The 24,194-nt window shown below is 38.4% G+C and overlaps 2 protein-coding genes across 5 annotated transcripts; one reads left to right on the top strand and one right to left on the bottom strand.

Annotated features, from left to right (window-relative positions):
- Window positions 1-2,305: 2,305 nt before the first annotated feature.
- Window positions 2,306-6,278, top strand: LOC107806558 (protein RER1A-like). Its single transcript, XM_016630728.2, has 4 exons — window positions 2,306-2,541; window positions 3,242-3,611; window positions 5,575-5,755; window positions 5,878-6,278. The coding sequence occupies exons 2-4, from the start codon at window positions 3,262-3,264 to the stop codon at window positions 5,929-5,931; spliced, it is 585 nt and encodes a 194-aa protein (XP_016486214.1). The 5' UTR covers window positions 2,306-2,541; window positions 3,242-3,261; the 3' UTR covers window positions 5,932-6,278.
- An 834-nt stretch (window positions 6,279-7,112) lies between these two features.
- LOC107786911 (putative pinoresinol-lariciresinol reductase 3) lies at window positions 7,113-19,800 on the bottom strand. Of its 4 annotated transcripts, XR_012708913.1 has the most exons (7): window positions 19,404-19,800; window positions 18,854-18,988; window positions 18,080-18,317; window positions 11,489-11,692; window positions 8,083-8,145; window positions 7,632-7,737; window positions 7,367-7,502 (listed from the first exon to the last, which is right to left on the bottom strand). XR_012708913.1 is itself a non-coding variant. In XM_075252345.1 (6 exons), the coding sequence occupies exons 1-6, from the start codon at window positions 19,587-19,589 to the stop codon at window positions 7,377-7,379; spliced, it is 957 nt and encodes a 318-aa protein (XP_075108446.1). In that variant the 5' UTR covers window positions 19,590-19,800; the 3' UTR covers window positions 7,113-7,376. The 4 variants fall into 4 exon arrangements, 3 of the variants coding, with proteins under 3 accessions (XP_075108446.1, XP_075108445.1, XP_075108447.1); XM_075252345.1 differs by lacking the exon at window positions 7,632-7,737 and having other exon boundaries at window positions 7,113-7,502; window positions 8,078-8,145; XM_075252344.1 differs by lacking the exon at window positions 7,632-7,737 and having other exon boundaries at window positions 7,113-7,502.
- Window positions 19,801-24,194: the final 4,394 nt, after the last annotated feature.

Below are 24,194 nucleotides of genomic sequence, written 5' to 3'. Positions count from 1 at the left end.
AGGCTAGGGTACTGTAGAACCTCAAGATGCTAGTGTTGTAGGAACCCTAAAGAAAAGACATTGCCTCATGTCTTTTTAACATCACCAGCTGCCAGATTTGTTTGGAACTACTTTGGTGCACCAGTAGGGATCAAAATAGAAGGGAAGAAGTTAGTACAAGTGATAAATGAGTGGTGGAATAAACCTGGGAACACAAGTTTGAAGGCAATCTATCAGGCTATGCCAAGTCTGCTTGTGTGGCATTTGTGGAAGAAAATGAATTCAGGGTTGCATGGTAAGAATGTATCCTTCAATAGGTTAATCTTTCAAATATCAACCTCAATTCAAATATTTTTAAAGGTGAGAAGACCAGGCTTCAAGGGAGTTACCACTAACTAGCCGGACTTACATGAGAAGTTACTAAATCATCTCCCTAGATTGAGGTACACTAAGGTGTTGTGGCAATTACCTCCGGATGGATGGATTAAATGTAACACTGATGGGGCTTGTAGAGGGGATAATGGAGGAGCCTCCTATGGGTTTTGTATTAGAGATAGTATTGGGGATCTTATATATGCCCAGGCAAATATAGTTGAAGAGGCAACCAATAATATTGCTGAAGCTCATGCCATTCTTGAAGCAGTCAGGTACATAGTTCAGATGCAATATCCTCCATGTTTAATTGAGACTGGCTCTTTGTTGATGAAGAAAGTTTTGGATGATGTGTGGGAATCACCTTGGAGCATTGCTAATCAAGTAGATGAAATCAAAGGTCTTTTATCTAAGGGTGTGTTCCAGATTGTTCATGTGTTGAGGGAAGGAAACAAGTTAGCAGACCACCTAGAAAATTTGACGTTGGATCAACAGCACATCATCTAGGTGCACTCCTTTTGGGAGTTGAAATTAGAAGGAAGGAAGATTTTGAACAATGACAAGCTTCAAATACCCTATATTAGGGTAAGAACTGCCAAGCCAAGTATTAATAGAAATGAAAGGGATATTTATGAAGTATAAGGGGGTGAATCTTGTAGCCATGAGGAGGAGGAGTAGATACTATGATTAAATGAGGCAAGCAATAAGGAATGGAGATTACAGTGCACTTCCAAATTAAATCCTTATGAAGGAGAGAAGGAAGGCTTTTTTTACTAACATGTTTGCTGATTTTGCAGGTACTTTGGAGGAGGATTGGCTCTATGTTTTGGCCAAATCTATGAGGTAGTATTAGTATCTTTGATACTCATTCCCTATAGGTGTAACCACTACTTAGGCCAATCCAGTAACACTCTCACCAAGCCAAAGATAAGGCTACTCTTTAGCCATTGCATCATGGCTCACCTTTGACCATATGGAGAACAGGTGAAGGAATTCTTCATACAATGCAAATCCTCGTGCATTCACCACTTCCTGAAGATCACACTAGTCAGAATTTACAGTACTCATCAAGAGACAATGGTTAGGGACACCCACAAAAATATGCTACTGCCCGGAACAACTAGGTTTGGTCATGGAACTTCACACCTTTGGGCGGGACATGTTAGCATGTGTTGGAAGAATTCCTTGTTACATTGTACAACTATCAAACAAGAGGAATCTACTCAAAATAGGTTTGCTACAAAATGGCCCAGGTATGATCACTTAATTTGGTGGCAAAGTTGCTTCTATGCCCATCCTATCTTGGCCTGGCCATATACTGTTGAAGACTTTGCGTGTAATTCGATCCAAAGGCAGTCAGTGTCAAGCTCAAACTTTATTGTTAGGCATTATATGGAGCAGATTGATGATCAAAAGCTCAAATGCAAGTGCCTAGAATCATCCGCAACAAAGAAGGCCAGTTTTTCAAAGACAACTTGCAAGTTTTTCATACTTAAGTTCCTTCAATGTTTAAGGCTTTTTGCTCTCTTTGTACTATCAAAAGGCTGTATATTACAGCACTTCGATAATAGGTGCCATGTAATTTTTCCTTTTACGCACTTCCATTTTGCGAGACCTTCATACACATTTTGTTTTCGTTTTGTTAATTTTTAATAAAACACACCTCTAAGCAACCCGTCTAGTGGTATATTTGCTTAAAAAGGACTTGTGTTCAACATTAGATTTTAAATGTTAAGAATATGGACCGACATCATTAGAAGTCAACACCAACAAGGGAATTCATCTTATATAGGCTACGTTGTCATGATTTGAGTGAGAATATTATAATTATTAAAGACTAATTAAATCTTTCTTACTTCCTAACCAAGTAATATAACTAAGGAGGAAAATATGAAAAATGAATGGATTATATTTTTAGCAAATGGTTAAATAAATGTAGCATAGGACCATTAGCAAAAACAAATTGTATTCTTTACAACAGATAACCAAAAAGAAAAAGAAAAAGAAAAAGAAGAAAGAGAGGGAGGGAGAACGAAAGGACGGATATATTGTGAAGCAGAGGTAGAGAGGGGCCGTAGCGTACTATCCAATCACCAATACAAAGCAAAATAGATCCTTCGCCGCTATCAGTCATCGACGATCGTATTTTCTCCCGCCCAAATCCTCATATACTTAAGTCCTTCGGCGAAGGTAAGGATCAGACACACAAATATTTTGAACATTGAGTTTCTAATATCTAATCAGCCCTTTTTCAGATCTAATCTCTTTGGTGCTTTTATTTTTGGCATTCGGTTTCTCTCTCATAATGAAATGTGCTCAAGTAGAATAGAGCGAAATGTTATACGAGGATTCGTATAGCTGACCCGACTAGCTTGATGAGTGATTGATCAATTTGTCCTTTGTTCCACTTTATGTGGCAAGGATTGGAGCTCAAATAGTTAATCATCCATGTCAATTTACATATTTAGAAACTGCATAATATAATAAGTCAAAAATTTCAAGAAAAACATGGTCAAAGACCTCTTGATTCCCCAAATAGTAATGTTGCCACATAAATTGGAACAAAGGGAGGAGTAATCTACATTGAGGGAGTTGCAACTTGCTAGCAATAAGAAAGTGGGAACTTTCATTCTGTTATGATCGCCAGCTATAATGGGCGGTATAGGCAATCAGCTTTATCATAACTTCTTATAAATTGATCTAATGTGAAGTTCTTATTCACATTCAAGGTGATAGAATTGAGTTTTCTCACTCTTTTGCTTCTTTGGTGATGATCCCACTGTGATTGGCAATGTATACCTAACAATTTTTAGCATGACGTTTTGCCCTTGATCTTATTCCATTAATTTTTTAATAAGGATCTTATTCCATTGTTATGTGGCATTTTTAGGATTGTAGAGTTGAGTTTTTATGGAGAGAGTTGGAGGTGATGGTGCCTCGGCAGCTGCAGCATTTAACCAACGGAGTCATGAACTCTCACAAACTTTCCAGTACTATTTAGATAAAACTGTTCCTCATGCTCCCTATAGGTGGATTGGAACCTTTGTCTTAGCATTTGTTTATGCCCTGCGGGTTTATTATCTTCAAGGATTCTACATTGTTACCTATGGTTTGGGCATCTACATACTCAATTTGCTGATTGGTTTTCTATCGCCTCTTGCTGACCCTGAACTGGAACCATCAGATGGACCTTTGTTGCCAACTAAAGGTTCAGACGAATTCAAGCCTTTCATACGTCGCCTTCCAGAGTTCAAGTTCTGGTAATATGTCTGCCTGTATGGCTGTGATTCTTTTTTTTTCTTCCTATTTTCTGCTAGAAATGGTTGTCATCTCTTTTGATTTTCTCTTCCTGCTATATGGGCTGTGAACTTTTTGCTATTGGGGTAAGAAATGGTTGTCATCCATATTTTATAAAGGGTGATACCTTTATCATCTGCTGTAGTTTTTTGATGTCTACTCAAAGTTGTTTTAGGTTTCTCTATATGTTGTTTGACGTTGGTGTTCCTTGGTTAAATTTGAGAGTGTTATTTACATGTGAGAAGTTAGAAGCAGGAAGCATACATGCTTTTCAGAATTTGGAAGATGATATGCCTGTCATTAAACGGTTGTCTTGAGAGCACTAACATCTTCTTCAGTGCTTGAGTCAGTTTCATGACATAGATTTAACCGTTAGGGTACCTTATGGCTCTGGTCGTTCTAGTTTATTTTTCCTTATGGGCAACTCCTATATTATTTATATCTCCAAGGATGGGGTGGTAGTATTACAAGATACAGAAAAAGAGCTGCTTCATAAAACTCATGAAAGCAACATAGTAGTACTGCCCACCTTTTCCTTACCAGCATCAGGAGACACATAAAAGTGCTGCTTCATGAGCTGAAGAGCAACATAGAAGTATTGTCCACCTTTTTCCTTCCTTGACGTGTGCGACAATATTGTCTAATGTATGATCTTTGATATATGTTGCGTAAGATTAGGGGCACTTTTTCTAACTCCTCAAAAGAAAGGCAAAAAGAAGAAAGATTGGGGGCTTTTTTGTTTCATTTTTGGTGTAAAAACAGCTTTTTAGAAGATGCAGAGAACCTTTGCTTGACATTATAGATTACTTGTAAGATAGAACAAGGATTACTGTTTGGATTTTGAATTGTAAATATGGCTTAAGCACAGCCTTTATGCTGATAATATTTCTGTTAAGCCAAGTTAGTTACAGAATCAGTTCCCAAAGTTAACGGATCTGTAGGAATTATGTAATCAAAAGATGAACAAGTACGAAGCCGAGGGCAGTATCCAGGTTGTTTTAGAGGATGTCGGGTCCTCCAATAACCTTAGAATATTGGTTTCTTTCCCCCTATGTCCTGGGTTGTAATCTTTTGGAATTACTTCAATTTCTTTCTGTAAGGTTACTTCTAGAAGATGCCTGCTTAGAAGGAGCAAGTTGGGGTATCACTACAATAGTTTCATAAATGCTTCGTAATTTTCTGTTTTTGCCTTTTGAAAATCAACCTTTTTTTGGCGACGGTATCTTACCGTTACAGACTACATGTGTATTACCGTTACAGACTACATGTGTACGAAAGAAGGAAAAATTAGGTACTAAACTAAAAAAAAATGTCCAACCCTTCTCGGAAGAAAAGAATACTAATCATTAGGTTAGCATTCATGTATTCATGTGCGTGCATCTCCTTAAAAGATAAGAATACCAATCATTAGGTTGTTTGCATTCTATCAGCCAATCATATACTTGTGTGCATGCATCTCTTTTGAATAATTTTGCATAATCTGGAGTTACACCATCCAATGGTATGCTATGTTTTCCATTAACCAAAGAATCATAGGAAGGAGAATGACATGTTTTGGTGCTTCATGTTAATGTAAAAACTGATTTTTTTTTCATCTTTTTACTTTCTGGGGTGCGGAGTTGTGAATTTGGTAAATAGAGGAGTTTGGTTTTACTATTTCTTTCAATAGTCAAATATCTTTCTTTTTCTTGTGGGAATGACTTTAAATAGTCATGGAGACTGATTCAAGGCACTGCTGTAACTTTCACAATATTGCTTTTGGGTGCTATTGCCACTTATTGATCTCATATTTGCTGTCTGCATTTTTCCTTTACATAGCATATTAAAGCACGATAAAGATTCCAGTACATCTGTTTCAGGCAGTTTGCTGCTTTCTCTAACATTTTAGGTGTTACTGCATGTTTATGATTGTTTTGTTTGTCTCAGGTATGCCATAACAAAGGCTTTCTGTGTTGCATTTATGATGACATTCTTCTCTTTATTTGATGTTCCCGTGTTCTGGCCTATATTGCTCTGCTATTGGATTGTTCTTTTTGTCCTTACAATGAAGCGGCAAATTATGCACATGATCAAATACAAATACATCCCGTTCAACCTTGGAAAGCAGGTGAGATCAGCAGCTAATGAGTTTGTGTTTTCAAGTTGTGTCAAGCTGCTTATGCAGGCAACAACTGATTTTACTAGTCTCATTTGGTAAATATTGATGCACTTTCTTTGTTATTGCAACAGAAGTACTCTGGGAAAAGGCCATCAGCAAGTGGCAGCAGCCCCAGAGCAGACTGAACTATTGCGGGTTTTTTTTCAAAATTAAATGGAGGAAGAAATAGGCCAAAAGGGGAAAAGAATGGATGAAGTTGTTCCATAGTTTTTTCTTTATGGGATTTGTATCTACATTCTACTCTGACCTGAATTCGGAGTTACCAAAATGTAGTTTGTTAGTGATTGTTTAGTTGTTTTTCCTTTTCTCTCAGATTTAATACTTGTACTTGCTGAAATAGTCTAATCTGGTACATGTAACAACTAGATTTGCAGTTCTGGTAGCCATAGTTGATTGGAAAATGGAGATCTATTGTAGTTACTTGCAGTGAATCTTATTAGCATATGAAATTACATTCTTTAGTGCTCTGCTAGTTCTATTTTCATTACCAACAAGATCCTACCATTTGGTGTGACTATAGTTGCTTGTCTAGTGCAAATTATGTTGTGACGCATTTGGCCTGATAAATAGAGGTAGGAATTTCTTAAACAAACCAAACTCCTGTGTTATTCGACTAATCAAACTATCGCTCGAGGGTACGTCTTACTATCAATGTTCTTAACAAGTTGTTCCTCTGGTACGTATACCTTTCCAAGTATTTCAGTATTCCTAAATTGTATATACGCCCTTTCAAGGGGGTTTTCAGCTTCTTTATCCCACAAAGGAACTCATCCAAGATAACTTCATTGTGGGGAGGGCTGATGTAAAGGACATTATTTGGTGTTGGATCATCCTTTCATTAGACAGCTTTAGATACACGATCCCTCTGTAGACCATGGTTGTTTAGAATGTGACTCATTTTTATGGAATCTCTAATCCCCGTCACTAAGATCTTTTGCCGCATGGAAATATAATTCATTTTAACCCCCCGCCCATGACACCCCTACCCATCATCAACGTTGACAAGCAAAAACTTAAAGATGGAGTTGTGGATTCAAAGAGGATTATTGCTGCTATCTTTGACTATCTAAGACGAAAAGTGAATACCATCATGCAAAGAGAGTTTGCAAGTTGCAATCAGTCTTACTGACTCTGCCCTCAACTTCAAGAAACCATATTTGTTGGACACAACATTTACAGACTTCGCAGGTTTTAAATTTAAGAGACCCAAAAAAAATTTATAATAATAATTACTATTATTATTAATTACATATCCAATTTATGATTCGAGAAAAGTCACTACTTACTCATCCTAGCTAAATGATGATATTGTAAAATGAGGGTTCTTAAAGCAAAAACAACTAATATTACCAGTAAGGAGCCATACAGAAACCAATGATTCCATAGAAAAGAGCACCTATAAGAGTCAAGGAAGATTGCACGTCGAGTAATCGAACCAAGTTGGAATCTAGTGCATCTCTAGGTTTATAATGCATCAATAGAAGGAAGGAATACACTTATTTGGTTAGAAGAGTAGTATGCAACAAATATTACAACAAGGCGTCCAGAAACTCGCTTATTGTGGTGTATGTTATTTGTGGATATAGCTGCGTCCCTTCCAAATCACCAGAAGAGTCAATGCTGAAGTATGTCTGATCTCCTTTAACGAATGCAGAGTATATGAAAACCAACTCCATATTCTCAGGATACGGCATTTCTGAAACAAACAAATTAACCATTCAGGATATAAGATGTCCTAGGAAATAGAGAGTTTCTCATGCATTATACTTTCACTGATCAAAAAGAGAGATAAATATGCATCAGGCATCTAGCAATAATAGCTCACGGAGTAAATTATCTGTAAAGAATTTATGCGGATGTAATTAGTAGGGCTCTTGATCAACCAAAGTCGGCCTTCATACTGCCTACTTTTCATTGTTCTCAAGGCTATGCTGGAAAAAAAAAAAGAAGAGGAGAATTACTGCTCAGCTGGAATTCTCCAAATTCCCCTCCTATGACCACTAACACAAATATAAGGCAATTGAGAGTAGAAGGAGAGAGAGAGTTGAGGATTGTTAGGCAAGAAAAAGCAGCTAAAAATGAGTCGATTGGACTATGTCTTGCAGGGTGATATTTGGCCACCGAATGGACTATGATAAGTATCTCTACTTTTAAAAGAAAGCTGCAAAATTAGCTTCATCCTGTTTATCACAACTCCACCACCACCACCACTAACAACAACCCAATAAAATACCATCAGTGGGGTCTGGGGAGGGTAGAGTGTACGCAGACCTTACCCCTACCCCAGAGGGGAGTAGAGAGGTTGTTTCCGGGAGACCCTCGGTTCAGAAACAATAGATCTGTGACAACAAAACCCGAAAAATAATATCAGCAACGTGAGAGACAACAAATAAATGGAAAAGCAGTAACACAAATATTATGCAAAAGTGTGAAACACATCATAAATCGCTAGCAGTGCTAGACAAAACACTATCATACTCGTCGGTACAAAGAGGGAAACCGGGACAAAGAGAAAAACCGCTCGACTACCCTTTAACCTACAACCCTAATGCTCGACCTCCACACCTTCCTATCAAGAGCCATGTCCTCGGAAATCTGGAGCCGCGCTATGCCCTGTCTGATCACCTCGCCCCAATACTTCTTGGGCCTCCCTCTACCTCTTCTCGTACCTGTCAAAGCCAACCGCTCACACCTCCTAACCGGGACATCTAGGCTTCTCCTCTGCACGTATCCGAACCATCTAAGTCGCGCTTCCCACATCTTGTCGTCCACCGGAGCCACGTCCACCCTCTCCCGAATATCTTCATTCCTAATCTTATCCAGCCTAGTGTGCCCACACATCCATCTCAACATCCTCATTTCTGCTACTTTCATCTTCTGGATATGTGAATTCTTAATTGGCCAACACTCGGCCCCATACAACATGGCCGGTCTAACCACCGCTCTATAGAACTTACATTTGAGTTTCGGTGGCACATTCTTGTCACATAAGACTCCAGACGCTAACCTCCATTTTATCCACCCCACCCCAATACGGTGCGTAACATCCCCGTCGATCTCCCCATCTCCTTGGATAATTGACCCTAAGTACTTAAAACTTTCTCTCTTGAGGATGACCTGTGAGTCAAGCCTGACTTCCACATCTGCTTCCCCCGTCACGTCGCTGAACTTACATTCCACATATTCCTTCTTAGTCCTACTCAACTTGAAACCTTTAAACTCTAGGGCCTGTCTCCATACCTCCAGTCTCCCATTAACGCCGCCTCGCGTCTCATCAATCAGAACTATATCATCAGCGAACAACATACACCATGACACCTCTCCTTGGATATGGTGTGTCAGTGCGTCCATCGCCAGGGCAAATAAGAACGGGCTGAGCGCAGATCCTTGGTGTAACCCCATAACCACCGGAAAAGGCTCTAAGTCACCTCCCACAGTCCTAACCCGAGTTATAGCTCCATCATACATATCCTTTATCGCCCTAATGTAAGCCACTGGCACACTTTTCACCTCTAGACACCTCCAAAGGACGTCCCTGGGGACCTTGTCATACGCCTTCTCTAGGTCAATAAACACCATATACAAATCCCTCTTCCTATCTCTGTATTGTTCCACCAACCTCCTGATAAGGTGGATAGCTTTCGTAGTAGAACGACCCGACATGAACCCGAACTGGTTTTCCGATATAGACACCGCCTTCCTTATCCTCCCTTCCACCACCCTCTCCCAAATTTTCATGGTATGACTTTGTAACTTGATACCCCTATAGTTGTTACAATTCTGAATATCACCTTTGTTCTTGTACACCGGAACCATTGTACTCCACCGCCACTCATCAGGCATCCTCTTCATCCTGAAGATAACATTAAACAACCCAGTCAGTCACTCCAAGCCTGCTCTACCCGCATATCTCCAAAACTCTACTGAAATCTCGTCTGGTCCGGTTGCTTTGCCCCGACTCATCTTACCCATAGCACCCACGACCTCCTCAACCTTAATGCGCCTACAATACCTAAAGTCGCGATGGCTCTCGGAGTGCCCCAATTGCCCTAACACGATGTTTCCATCCCCCTCTTCATTCAGAAGTTTATGAAAGTACGACTGCCATCTTTGCCTAATCTGGGCCTCTTCCATCAATACTCGACCGTCCTCGTCTTTGATGCACCTCACTTGATCCAGGTCGCGAGCCTTCTTCTCTCGCTTTGGCCAACCGAAATAATTTCTTGTCCCTACTTTTGCCCCCAAGTTCCTCATACAGCCGACCAAATGCAACAGTCTTAGCCTCTGTGGCCGCTACTTTCGCCTCATTCCTAGCCTCCTTATATCTTTCTCTGTTCGCTCTCCTCTGATACTCGTTGGTGCTCTCTACTAACTTAATGTAAGCCGCTTTCTTGACTTCCACTTTACCTTGGACCACGTCATTCCACCACCAGTCGCCTCGGTGCCCACCAGAGTAACCTTTCGAAACTCCCAACACCTCTCTCGCTGCCTCCGTTATACAGTTCGTCGTTGCCGTCCACATAGCGCTAGCGTCCCCACCACTCTTCCAGGCACCCATAGTCGTCAACCGCCCCTCCAACTCTCGCGCATTATCCTTAGACAAAGCTCCCCACCTGATCCTCGACTGACCCCGTACAAACCTCTTCTTCCTCTTCATCAAGATACCGACGTCCATCACCAGGAGCCTATGTTGAGTTGCGAGGTTCTCACTCGGGATCACCTTGCAATCCTCGCACAACCCCCTATCGCACCTCCTGAGTAGGAGATAGTCAATCTGAGTCTTAGCCACCATACTCCGGAAAGTAACCAAATGTTCCTCCCTCTTCGGAAACATAGAGTTTACGATCACCAACTCAAAAGCTCTAGCGAAATCCAATAGTGAGGTACCACCCCCGTTCCTACCAACAAAGCCAAAGCCACCGTGCACCTCACCATAGCCACGAGCAGACGACCCAATATGACCATTGAAATCCCCTCCTATGAATAGCTTCTCCATAGGCGGAATACCCCGCACCACCTCATCCAGCGCCTCCCAGAAGCGCCTTTTAACCTCCTCGTCCAAGCCCGTTTGCGGCGCGTAAGCGCTAATGACATTCAGAGTGCTCCATCCAACTACTACCTTAATCGCCATCAATCTGTCATTCACCCGCCTAACCTCTATCACCGACTCTCTAAGCTCCCTATCCACCAACATGCCCACTCCGTACTTGCCCTTCACGACTCCGGAGAACCACAATTTATACCCGTCTACATTCCTCGCCTTCGATCCTACCTACCTAATCTCCTGCACACACGCTATATTGACCCTCCTCTTCTGGAGAATCTTCGCCAGCTCTATAGATTTACCCGTCAACGTCCCTATATTCCACGATCCAATTCTCAACCTACAGGCGACCTTGCTCCCTTTACCCCCTCTGGGCCCCTTCCCAACCCCCGACCCTTGCCCTACCCCCTCCCCCCACCCGACCTCCCCGAGGACATGACCCTATTCTGCCATTACAAACTGTTTATCACAATTCCAAATTGACAAATTTAGGAGTTTCTAAAATGGTGGATAAGGATTTTGAAAATCTTCTTTTGAATGCAAAGATGTATGATGAGCACTTTTTTATAGAGCCAGCAAAGAGTATTTGTGATTACACCAGTATGCACAACTAACATACTAAATTTTAAAGGACAAACCTCTGATTTTCTTCAGGAGTTCATCTTCAGTGATGTAATTCCTTTTTAGTGTCTTCCCCATTTTTCCTTCCCAAATATCTACTAGCTCATTCATGGAATACACATTTCCTGGTGGCCTCAGGTGTACCACTTTGTTCAGAGTACGTAGATCATCCACTGTATTTATGGCAAAGGCAGCAGCATCATTTTCTTTCACAAAGACACCTGTATATGATGAGAAAAAGAATCAACAAAAAGCTAATATCCTACTATAAGAAAAAACTGTATATTTCATGATTACATACAGAATAAAGGAATTAGAGCTTATTAAATAGAGACAGAACAATATAGCTAAATTAACAACATTGCATGCAGCTTCTGCGCTTTAAGTTACACCAAATTGCAAATCTTGAAACGTGAAGGGCACTTAAATTAGGGTTGGAGAGAAATATAGATAAAGATAACAGTTACAAAAGAATTGATGGCAATCAAATGTAGACGTATAGTTTAAACGTGATCCATAAAGAGGAAGGAGAAAAGGTTTTTGATTTCTTCTAAGAGGGACTGCATATAGAAGGGTAGAATACAACAACGACAAACCCGGTATAATATCACAAGTGGGGTTTGGGAAGATATGTACGCAGACCTTATCCCTACCTAGAAGGTAGAGAGGTCGTTTCCTGTAGACGCATATAGAAGGGTAGAATACAGATTAAAAAGAGCCTAAATTAAATACATATAAATATTTGATACATTATAAGAAATATTATATTCCTGTTTGAGACAGCTGTTCAAATACAGAAAAGATGTTATAAGTTGTCTCATGACAAAGACTGTAATCACGGGAACACATCAACAGATAGCAGACTTAAAAAGATGAGTAGATAATTGCTTATTAAATAGAGACAGAACAATATAGCTAAATTAACAACATTGCATGCAGCTTCTGCGCTTTAAGTTACACCAAATTGCAAATCTTGAAACGTGAAGGGCACTTAAATTAGGGTTGCATTCTTCACATGCATGAAATGGAATGAGGAAAGCAACTCATTCAACATTCGAATCTCATATTTCTACCATAAGAGCAGCATAGGGAGTACTATACTCATAGAAACTGAGTATAGTACCTAGAAGGTAGAGAGGGAATTAGGGTTGGAGAGAAATATAGATAAAGATAACAGTTACAAAAGAATTGATGGCAATCAAATGTAGACGTATAGTTTAAACGTGATCCATAAAGAGGAAGGAGAAAAGGTTTTTGATTTCTTCTAAGAGGGACTGCATATAGAAGGGTAGAATACAACAACGACAAACCCGGTATAATATCACAAGTGGGGTTTGGGAAGATATGTACGCAGACCTTATCCCTACCTAGAAGGTAGAGAGGTCGTTTCCTGTAGACGCATATAGAAGGGTAGAATACAGATTAAAAAGAGCCTAAATTAAATACATATAAATATTTGATACATTATAAGAAATATTATATTCCTGTTTGAGACAGCTGTTCAAATACAGAAAAGATGTTATAAGTTGTCTCATGACAAAGACTGTAATCACGGGAACACATCAACAGATAGCAGACTTAAAAAGATGAGTAGATAATTGCTTATTAAATAGAGACAGAACAATATAGCTAAATTAACAACATTGCATGCAGCTTCTGCGCTTTAAGTTACACCAAATTGCAAATCTTGAAACGTGAAGGGGACTTAAATTAGGGTTGCATTCTTCACATGCATGAAATGGAATGAGGAAAGCAACTCATTCAACATTCGAATCTCATATTTCTACCATAAGAGCAGCATAGGGAGTACTATACTCATAGAAACTGAGTATAGTACCTAGAAGGTAGAGAGGTTAAATTAGGGTTGGAGAGAAATATAGATAAAGATAACAGTTACAAAAGAATTGATGGCAATCAAATGTAGACGTATAGTTTAAACGTGATCCATAAAGAGGAAGGAGAAAAGGTTTTTGATTTCTTCTAAGAGGGACTGCATATAGAAGGGTAGAATACAACAACGACAAACCCGGTATAATATCACAAGTGGGGTTTGGGAAGATATGTACGCAGACCTTATCCCTACCTAGAAGGTAGAGAGGTCGTTTCCTGTAGACGCATATAGAAGGGTAGAATACAGATTAAAAAGAGCCTAAATTAAATACATATAAATATTTGATACATTATAAGAAATATTATATTCCTGTTTGAGACAGCTGTTCAAATACAGAAAAGATGTTATAAGTTGTCTCATGACAAAGACTGTAATCACGGGAACACATCAACAGATAGCAGACTTAAAAAGATGAGTAGATAATTGCTTATTAAATAGAGACAGAACAATATAGCTAAATTAACAACATTGCATGCAGCTTCTGCGCTTTAAGTTACACCAAATTGCAAATCTTGAAACGTGAAGGGCACTTAAATTAGGGTTGCATTCTTCACATGCATGAAATGGAATGAGGAAAGCAACTCATTCAACATTCGAATCTCATATTTCTACCATAAGAGCAGCATAGGGAGTACTATACTCATAGAAACTGAGTATAGTACCTAGAACGTGAAGGGCACTTAAATTAGGGTTGGAGAGAAATATAGATAAAGATAACAGTTACAAAAGAATTGATGGCAATCAAATGTAGACGTATAGTTTAAACGTGATCCATAAAGAGGAAGGAGAAAAGGTTTTTGATTTCTTCTAAGAGGGACTGCATATAGAAGGGTAGAATACAACAACGACAAACCCGGTATAATATCACAAGTGGGGTTTGGGAAGATATGTACGCAGACCTTATCCCTACCTAGAAGGTAGAGAGGTCGTTTCCTGTAGACGCATATAGAAGGGTAGAATACAGATTAAAAAGAGCCTAAATTAAATACATATAAATATTTGATACATTATAAGAAATATTATATTCCTGTTTGAGACAGCTGTTCAAATACAGAAAAGATGTTATAAGTTGTCTCATGACAAAGACTGTAATCACGGGAACACATCAACAGATAGCAGACTTAAAAAGATGAGTAGATAATTGCTTATTAAATAGAGACAGAACAATATAGCTAAATTAACAACATTGCATGCAGCTTCTGCGCTTTAAGTTACACCAAATTGCAAATCTTGAAACGTGAAGGGCACTTAAATTAGGGTTGCATTCTTCACATGCATGAAATGGAATGAGGAAAGCAACTCATTCAACATTCGAATCTCATATTTCTACCATAAGAGCAGCATAGGGAGTACTATACTCATAGAAACTGAGTATAGTACCTAGAAGGGCACTTAAATTAGGGTTGGAGAGAAATATAGATAAAGATAACAGTTACAAAAGAATTGATGGCAATCAAATGTAGACGTATAGTTTAAACGTGATCCATAAAGAGGAAGGAGAAAAGGTTTTTGATTTCTTCTAAGAGGGACTGCATATAGAAGGGTAGAATACAACAACGACAAACCCGGTATAATATCACAAGTGGGGTTTGGGAAGATATGTACGCAGACCTTATCCCTACCTAGAAGGTAGAGAGGTCGTTTCCTGTAGACGCATATAGAAGGGTAGAATACAGATTAAAAAGAGCCTAAATTAAATACATATAAATATTTGATACATTATAAGAAATATTATATTCCTGTTTGAGACAGCTGTTCAAATACAGAAAAGATGTTATAAGTTGTCTCATGACAAAGACTGTAATCACGGGAACACATCAACAGATAGCAGACTTAAAAAGATGAGTAGATAATTGCTTATTAAATAGAGACAGAACAATATAGCTAAATTAACAACATTGCATGCAGCTTCTGCGCTTTAAGTTACACCAAATTGCAAATCTTGAAACGTGAAGGGCACTTAAATTAGGGTTGCATTCTTCACATGCATGAAATGGAATGAGGAAAGCAACTCATTCAACATTCGAATCTCATATTTCTACCATAAGAGCAGCATAGGGAGTACTATACTCATAGAAACTGAGTATAGTACCTAGAAGGTAGAGAGGGGGTTGGAGAGAAATATAGATAAAGATAACAGTTACAAAAGAATTGATGGCAATCAAATGTAGACGTATAGTTTAAACGTGATCCATAAAGAGGAAGGAGAAAAGGTTTTTGATTTCTTCTAAGAGGGACTGCATATAGAAGGGTAGAATACAACAACGACAAACCCGGTATAATATCACAAGTGGGGTTTGGGAAGATATGTACGCAGACCTTATCCCTACCTAGAAGGTAGAGAGGTCGTTTCCTGTAGACGCATATAGAAGGGTAGAATACAGATTAAAAAGAGCCTAAATTAAATACATATAAATATTTGATACATTATAAGAAATATTATATTCCTGTTTGAGACAGCTGTTCAAATACAGAAAAGATGTTATAAGTTGTCTCATGACAAAGACTGTAATCACGGGAACACATCAACAGATAGCAGACTTAAAAAGATGAGTAGATAATTGCTTATTAAATAGAGACAGAACAATATAGCTAAATTAACAACATTGCATGCAGCTTCTGCGCTTTAAGTTACACCAAATTGCAAATCTTGAAACGTGAAGGGCACTTAAATTAGGGTTGCATTCTTCACATGCATGAAATGGAATGAGGAAAGCAACTCATTCAACATTCGAATCTCATATTTCTACCATAAGAGCAGCATAGGGAGTACTATACTCATAGAAACTGAGTATAGTACCTAGAAGGTAGAGAGGTAAATTAGGGTTGGAGAGAAATATAGATAAAGATAACAGTTACAAAAGAATTGATGGCAATCAAATGTAGACGTATAGTTTAAACGTGATCCATAAAGAGGAAGGAGAAAAGGTTTTTGATTTCTTCTAAGAGGGACTGCATATAGAAGGGTAGAATACAACAACGACAAACCCGGTATAATATCACAAGTGGGGTTTGGGAAGATATGTACGCAGACCTTATCCCTACCTAGAAGGTAGAGAGGTCGTTTCCTGTAGACGCATATAGAAGGGTAGAATACAGATTAAAAAGAGCCTAAATTAAATACATATAAATATTTGATACATTATAAGAAATATTATATTCCTGTTTGAGACAGCTGTTCAAATACAGAAAAGATGTTATAAGTTGTCTCATGACAAAGACTGTAATCACGGGAACACATCAACAGATAGCAGACTTAAAAAGATGAGTAGATAATTGCTTATTAAATAGAGACAGAACAATATAGCTAAATTAACAACATTGCATGCAGCTTCTGCGCTTTAAGTTACACCAAATTGCAAATCTTGAAACGTGAAGGGCACTTAAATTAGGGTTGGAGAGAAATATAGATAAAGATAACAGTTACAAAAGAATTGATGGCAATCAAATGTAGACGTATAGTTTAAACGTGATCCATAAAGAGGAAGGAGAAAAGGTTTTTGATTTCTTCTAAGAGGGACTGCATATAGAAAGGTAGAATACAACAACGACAAACTCGGTATAATATCACAAGTGGGGTTTGGGAAGATATGTACGCAGACCTTATCCCTACCTAGAAGGTAGAGAGGTCGTTTCCTGTAGACGCATATAGAAGGGTAGAATACAGATTAAAAAGAGCCTAAATTAAATACATATAAATATTTGATACATTATAAGAAATATTATATTCCTGTTTGAGACAGCTGTTCAAATACAGAAAAGATGTTATAAGTTGTCTCATGACAAAGACTGTAATCACGGGAACACATCAACAGATAGCAGACTTAAAAAGATGAGTAGATAATTGCTTATTAAATAGAGACAGAACAATATAGCTAAATTAACAACATTGCATGCAGCTTCTGCGCTTTAAGTTACACCAAATTGCAAATCTTGAAACGTGAAGGGCACTTAAATTAGGGTTGGAGAGAAATATAGATAAAGATAACAGTTACAAAAGAATTGATGGCAATCAAATGTAGACGTATAGTTTAAACGTGATCCATAAAGAGGAAGGAGAAAAGGTTTTTGATTTCTTCTAAGAGGGACTGCATATAGAAGGGTAGAATACAACAACGACAAACCCGGTATAATATCACAAGTGGGGTTTGGGAAGATATGTACGAAGACCTTATCCCTACCTAGAAGGTAGAGAGGTCGTTTCCTGTAGACGCATATAGAAGGGTAGAATACAGATTAAAAAGAGCCTAAATTAAATACATATAAATATTTGATACATTATAAGAAATATTATATTCCTGTTTGAGACAGCTGTTCAAATACAGAAAAGATGTTATAAGTTGTCTCATGACAAAGACTGTAATCACGGGAACACATCAACAGATAGCAGACTTAAAAAGATGAGTAGATAATTGCTTATTAAATAGAGACAGAACAATATAGCTAAATTAACAACATTGCATGCAGCTTCTGCGCTTTAAGTTACACCAAATTGCAAATCTTGAAACGTGAAGAGCACTTAAATTAGGGTTGCATTCTTCACATGCATGAAATGGAATGAGGAAAGCAACTCATTCAACATTCGAATCTCATATTTCTACCATAAGAGCAGCATAGGGAGTACTATACTCATAGAAACTGAGGCAAGTACCAAGTAGTGAAGCTCAAAAGCACACCAACTTAATCTAATACAACTGGGATGGATCAATCATCTGACCTTTGGCAGTTCCGTCACCGAATATGCTGACTTCATCTCTTGGAGGGGTTTTCCGGCCCGGTTGAACAAGTGACGGTAGAAAAAAACTTGTAAAGAAGTTGCAACAGACATAGGTGTAAGGAATGCCTTCAGCTTCAATAAGACGCCTAATCTCAGATTTTCTTGAGTAGAAGTTGTGATCCAAATCGGAAATTCGAGTTCTGTCAGGATCTGACCCGAATTCTGAAGGGAGGAACCGCTGCAAAAAGGCACATCTTAAGTACAGAAAAAGGCAAGTGCATCAACACTATCTAGGTTCAACTAGATTTGCATATGACATTATCAAGAACTTGGAATAAGAAAGAGCAGTCTTTTCTTTTTCAGGATGTTTGTGATTCGACAATTATCTATAAGATTAGTATTGCCTTATATTAATGAGTCAGCAACTTCTCATTTTCAAATTAGTTGGGGTCAGCTGTATGAATTCGTATAGATATTCTGTTCATTGAACTCCATTCAGGCCTACAATATCCTCACATCAATCCAGAAATGGAAAGAAAAAAAAAGAACAAGAGGTCAATCAAATTAGCACTACCAGAGAACAAATTTAAAATCTCAGGTTAGTAGGATGATAAGATTTATGAGCCCAATAGAATGAACAAATAAGACCCAAATTGTTGGCAGAGCCAGCTCTCTGTTGAGACATTTGTAACAGACAAAACTAACTATGTAAAAAGGAAAGTTAAATGAAAAGTGCAGTCATACAAAAGAAGGAAACGTAACACAGACTACGACCTTAATGCAACCAGCACGCTTGATAGCAGAAACCAGAAGCTTTTGTTCGAGGACTTGCTTAGATGAAACAGCACAAATCACCACATCAACTTGCTCGAGTGCTTCAATCAGGATATCTTGGTCTTGCAACGACCCCTATAAGGAAGATCCAATATTTCAATTCAATTCAGTCCACACAGAGTACCATTGCACCTACTCTACATTTGCTACAAATTAAACTTTCTTTCTATTGATGAGGAAAAATTAAACTTTCTTTCTTAGAAAAGATAACAAATTATACTTTCTTTCTTTGATCAAACTTTTTTTAGGGGTCATTTGGTTCAGGTACTAGTTATGGGAGAATTATAAAGTAGGATAATTTAGGAAATTGTTAAAGGTTAATAATAATGTAGGGATTTGCCTATGCTAATGTGGCTAATGAAACATAAACTTGACACACATTGACCATTCTAGTCCAAAACCATTCTTTTAGAACTAAAGATAGTAGTTTAAAAGAATTTTTAAGTACGTATAATTATGATCATAAATTTTGAGGAAGGCGGGGAAGAACCTTGATGAGTGTAACACCAGCGCCGGAAAGGAAATGAAGCTTTTGGGATTTATGGGGGTCGGAAAATGCTGAGTCTCTGACGAGTCCGAATGTGGGATGCAAGGAGTTGAGGCTGACCTTTGCCAGTTCAAAACCTAGACGGCCTGTTACTCCGATTATCAGTATCTTGCTCTTTTCTGGCTCCATTTGCCGCCGGCTTGCAGACGCACGTGAACTGAGTGTTGAATATGACTCACCAAGAAGGGAGTGAAGACTGTATTAGCTAAAATCGGAGCAGAATTGGGTGAGGCGTTTAAAAATTTATGAAAAAGAGTTTTTGGTTTTTGCAAAAGAGAAGAAATCTCGAAATCAGCTTTCTGGCAACATAAAACTCCTTTTTTCTTAAAGACAAAATTACTCTCCCTCTCAGTTGGCCCAACACACTCCAACTAATAGTATGTTTGGCAAGCTTATTTTTTGGCCAAAAATATTTTTTTATCAAAATTAAGCCAAGCTTTTTAAGAGGAAAAAAGTGTTTTAAGGTAAAAGCAGTTTTGAAGAAGCAGAAAAAAATAGCATTTCTCCAAAAATATTTTTTTAAAAAGCACTTTTGAGAATAATACACATAGAATCACTTTTTAAAAGTTTGGTCAAACACTAATTGTTGCTCAAAAGTGCTTTTCAAATTAATGAGTCAAACACAAACTACTTCTCACCAAGAGTACTTTTTTGAAAAGCACTTTTGAGAAAAGCGATTTTCAAAATAAGCAGATTTTAGAAGCTTGGCCGAACAGGTTATAAATTGGGCCAATATATTACCTTTACCCGACTTGGCCCACTTTATAGGCCAGTTATCACTAGTCGCTTCTCTTTCCTGGCTATGAATACGCTCGATCCTCCTAGCAATCTCCACCACCTGGGGAAATATAGCCTTAGTCTCGGCCTCTCTAGCCATCTGAAGTCTAATGCCATAAGTAAGCCCCTCGATGAACCTCTATACCTTCTCCCTCTCAATGGGGATCAAGATAGCTGCATTGTGAGACAAATCAACAAACCTCGTCTTATATTAGGTGACTATCATACTACCCTGCAACAAATGCTTAAACTGACTGCGTAGGTTATCCCTATGAGTGAGTGGAATAAACTTCTCCAAGAAAAGCTGTGAAAACTGAGCCAAAGTAAGAGGAGGTGACTCTTCTAGTCCGCTCTGCTCATAGGTCTACCGGCATCTCTTGGCCGATCCCTACATCTGGAAGACAGTAAAGTCAAACCTCATTGGACTCTACCAGTCCCAAGTTACACAAAATCTCATGTCATCGTTCTAACAACTCCTGAGTATCCTCTGAAGGCGTGTCGTTGAAATGACGAGGGTGCAATTTCTGAAACTTGTCCACCCTCTTCAGCTTAAATTATGGACAAATCATACATAAGATGTGCACAATTTAAGAAGAATGTAACAAGCATGTTGTTCAAACAACCATATCAAAGCATGTACAAATGCACCAAGTCTGCATATCAATAACATATACACTAAGTAACTTAACTCAAGTACTTTTACATGATCACAAAGGGACTATATATGATAATATTCATTTTCACAACCATCTTTAATAGCATTTATACGAATTCTCCAACAAAAGTCTATGACACATGCGTATTCCCTTTCTTTTTATTTTGTTCGTGTGTTTGATTTGTCCAGAACATTAGAAAAGAGAAGTTCAATAGAAATAGCTGGTAATTTGTTGTTTGATTCAATTTGTTAGTTTGAATCTCGAATGATGGTGACTAAATTTGGAGCTGAAGTATTTCGAGATCGTGATTATTTATTGGCTGAACACATCTGGGTAACTCCATTGAAGGATCTTCGTAGCTTGAAGTTCATCTCCGATTTGAAAATCTTACTCTATAGTTAAAAGACAAGAAAGAATAATTCAATCTCCCCTATTTGTTCCATTCTCAATAGGTTAGTCGGTCGGCTAGTATACTTTAATTTATCGGGTCGATCGCAGTAATCAAGTGCGCTAGATGACACAACATTCTCGTTTAAATAGTACCAATACCTAGAAATCATATTAGTACTAGATAGAAGAATGACTATAGGCACAAAACTTACTTTTGATCCTTGGTTTGCTAGTTGACTTGCCAACGCTTGAATTCTCGAACTCTAAGAGTAGATCTCAAGAATTTGTTTACATATGATTTGATGGCGTCTATTCACTTTTCACTTTTTGGAAGTTTGCTACTGACGCGATGGACAAACTCTCAAGGAACTACTTTACCTCTAGATTGACATGGATCACATCATCCCAAACTTTTGATCATACATCGTCTAGCTTTTTATTATTGTGAGTGTCACTCTTCTAATGTCATCTCTCTAGTAGGCATTGGGTTGTTACGACCCCAAAATCTCACCTAAGGTAGTCGTAATGGTACCTAGTCTCTAAGACTAGGTAAGCCTAACATTCATGAATAGCTTAACAGAAATAACAAACTAAGATAATAAAATAAGCCGATAAAGCTCATAATAACTCCAAAGTGGAACATGAGTAACAAGATCCCCAAAATCGGTGGAACTGAGTCATAAGCTCTACATAATGTACTAAAATCTTTAATACAACTCTTCCTGATAATAGGACAAATAACAGTAAAGGAATTAATAGAAGATGACTTCGAGGCATGCGAGCGTCGAGCAAGTATACCTTGAAGTTTCCAGTAATCGTTATACAATCACTGTTCGATTCATGGCGCGATTTGCATTTTCGGCGTTATTTGATATGATTTGAGACCCCGAGCGAGTCCGTGTTAGGTTATAAAACTTGTTTGTGTGTTTAGACGGGGTCCCGGGGGTCTCGGGTGTGTTCCGGATGGTCTACGGGTCATTTTTCCCTATTTTTAAACTGCTATTTCTGGTGTCTAATGTTCCCTTCCGTGATCGCATAGTTCCAGTTGCGATCGCATAGTGTAATGTCGACATCCCATATTTTCCTTCATCGCGTTCGCATAGTTAGGTTCGCGATCGCAAACATATAATTTCTTCTGCAACGCGTTCGCTTCTAAATGTCCGCGATCACGTAGTATTAGCCTTGCTGGGAACCCCAACTTGTTCTTCGCGTTCGCGTCTCTGAGTATGCTATCGTGTAAGATTAGTCCACTATTATCTGCGTTCGCATCACCTTGTTCGCGTTCGCGTAGGCTTCCGCCTTTTCTCTTTCGCGTTCGCGAGCGTGTCTTCGTGTTCGCGAAGTACAACCTAGGCAGCCTTCCTTTTTCTTTTTCGCGATCGCAAGTGATGTTCCGCGATCGCGATTCATTAAATGCCTGAGCAGAATATAAATTTTCAAATCGAGGGTTAGGCCATTTCTATCATATTTTGACTTGTAGAGCTCAATTTTGAGCGATTCTTGGTGAATTTTTCAAGCAATTCGACTGGGTAAGTGTTCTTCACCTACAATTAAATATATTCCATGATTTTATCTTTGTTTTTGTCATTGAATCTGTGTTTTCAGTAAGGGAAATGTTGGTTTTTGAAGAACAATTTCTAAAATGAAAAATCATGATTTGAGGGACGAAATAGTATCAGAATTTGGTAATTTTGTATGGTTGAACTCATATTGGAATGGGTGTTCGAATTTTATAAAATTTGTCGGGTTTTGAGGTGCGGGCCCGAGGGTCGACTTTTGGGTCGATTTCTAGATTTTTGTAAAGATCGAAACTTTATTATCCGGAATAGTTTCTTATAAGTTTTATGTGTGCTTTGAAGTTGTTCTAGTTGGATTTGAGCCGTTCGGAGACCTTTTCACCCGAGAAGTCCATTTTAGAGTACCGGGTTGTCATTTTTGAGATAAGTATCTTGCCTAACCTTGTGTGGGGGAATTACCCCTTAGGATTTGAGTCTTCAATGTTGATTGTAGTCCGTGTACGCGAGGTGACGAGTGCGTACTCGGACTTACTTGTAGAATGTTGGCCTTTTAGGGTTCTTGGGTCCTTATATTCCCTGTGTATGAAGTTGTTCTTGTTATGCCCGAGTTCCTAATTACTAGTTTCATCTTTACCTGCTTAAATTAGAATTACTTGCTGTTAGATTCACTCTATTGCCTATTTGACTCCTAATTGAATTAACTGAAGATTTTACCTCTTCTACCGTCATGCTATATTTTTCATAAACTGCCTATATTTAATTAAAATTATTATTATATTATCCTATAATTATTTAGCCTTAAATGGAGTTATGATTTTCTTTTGCTGCTTACCCTTATTTGAATTGTTGAATATCTCTCATAATTGTTCAACATCATAAGGAGTTTAGATCACTTATATATTAGTCAACTTGTCTTTATTTGGAATTATTTGACCCGTGTTGGCTTCTTATTGTTGACTTGAATATTGTGGATTCGTTGCTACGTCTTGTTTTTCCCTGGTAAAGCTGTTCTCTTTACACTTAGCATTCTTTACCGTGATTATTCCTTGTGAATGAGTTCTACTGTTTCTTTATGATTTAAGATTCTTGTATTGATTTACTCGTCGTACCTTGTATTACTGTCATTGTTGCTTTGTACTTGATGTGGTGATGTACGAGATTTTTTGTCGTGCCATAGTCGTTGTCTTTGTTGGTTGCGCTGCATATTTACTTTGGGACTACGGATATATTTCAGGAGATCTCCCTGTACTGCATATTTATTTTGGGACTACGGACTTATTCCGGGAGATTCCCCTGTACTGCATATTTATTTTGGGACTACGGACGTATTGCGGGAGATCCTCATGTACTGCATATTTATTTTGGGACTACGGACGTATTGCGGGAGATCCCCC

This window comes from Nicotiana tabacum, chromosome 4, assembly GCF_000715075.1.
Source record: "Nicotiana tabacum cultivar K326 chromosome 4, ASM71507v2, whole genome shotgun sequence".
NCBI classification, from domain to species: domain Eukaryota; kingdom Viridiplantae; phylum Streptophyta; class Magnoliopsida; order Solanales; family Solanaceae; genus Nicotiana; species Nicotiana tabacum.
The sequence above is the reverse complement of the archived record's forward strand: the minus strand, read 5'-3'. Positions and strand labels throughout refer to the sequence as shown.

Coding starts and splice junctions, on each gene's coding strand:
- LOC107806558 (XM_016630728.2), top strand. CDS start 3,262: ATGGAGAGAGTTGGAGGTGATGGTGCCTCGGCAGCTGCAGCATTTAAC. Junction 3,612..5,574: donor CTTCCAGAGTTCAAGTTCTG/GTAATATGTCTG, acceptor TGTTTGTCTCAG/GTATGCCATAACAAAGGCTT. Junction 5,756..5,877: donor CGTTCAACCTTGGAAAGCAG/GTGAGATCAGCA, acceptor TTATTGCAACAG/AAGTACTCTGGGAAAAGGCC.
- LOC107786911 (XM_075252344.1), bottom strand. CDS start 19,589: ATGGAGCCAGAAAAGAGCAAGATACTGATAATCGGAGTAACAGGCCGT. Junction 18,989..19,403: donor CTGGTGTTACACTCATCAAG/GTTCTTCCCCGC, acceptor TCTTCCTTATAG/GGGTCGTTGCAAGACCAAGA. Junction 11,693..18,079: donor CGGTGACGGAACTGCCAAAG/GTCAGATGATTG, acceptor CATCATATACAG/GTGTCTTTGTGAAAGAAAAT.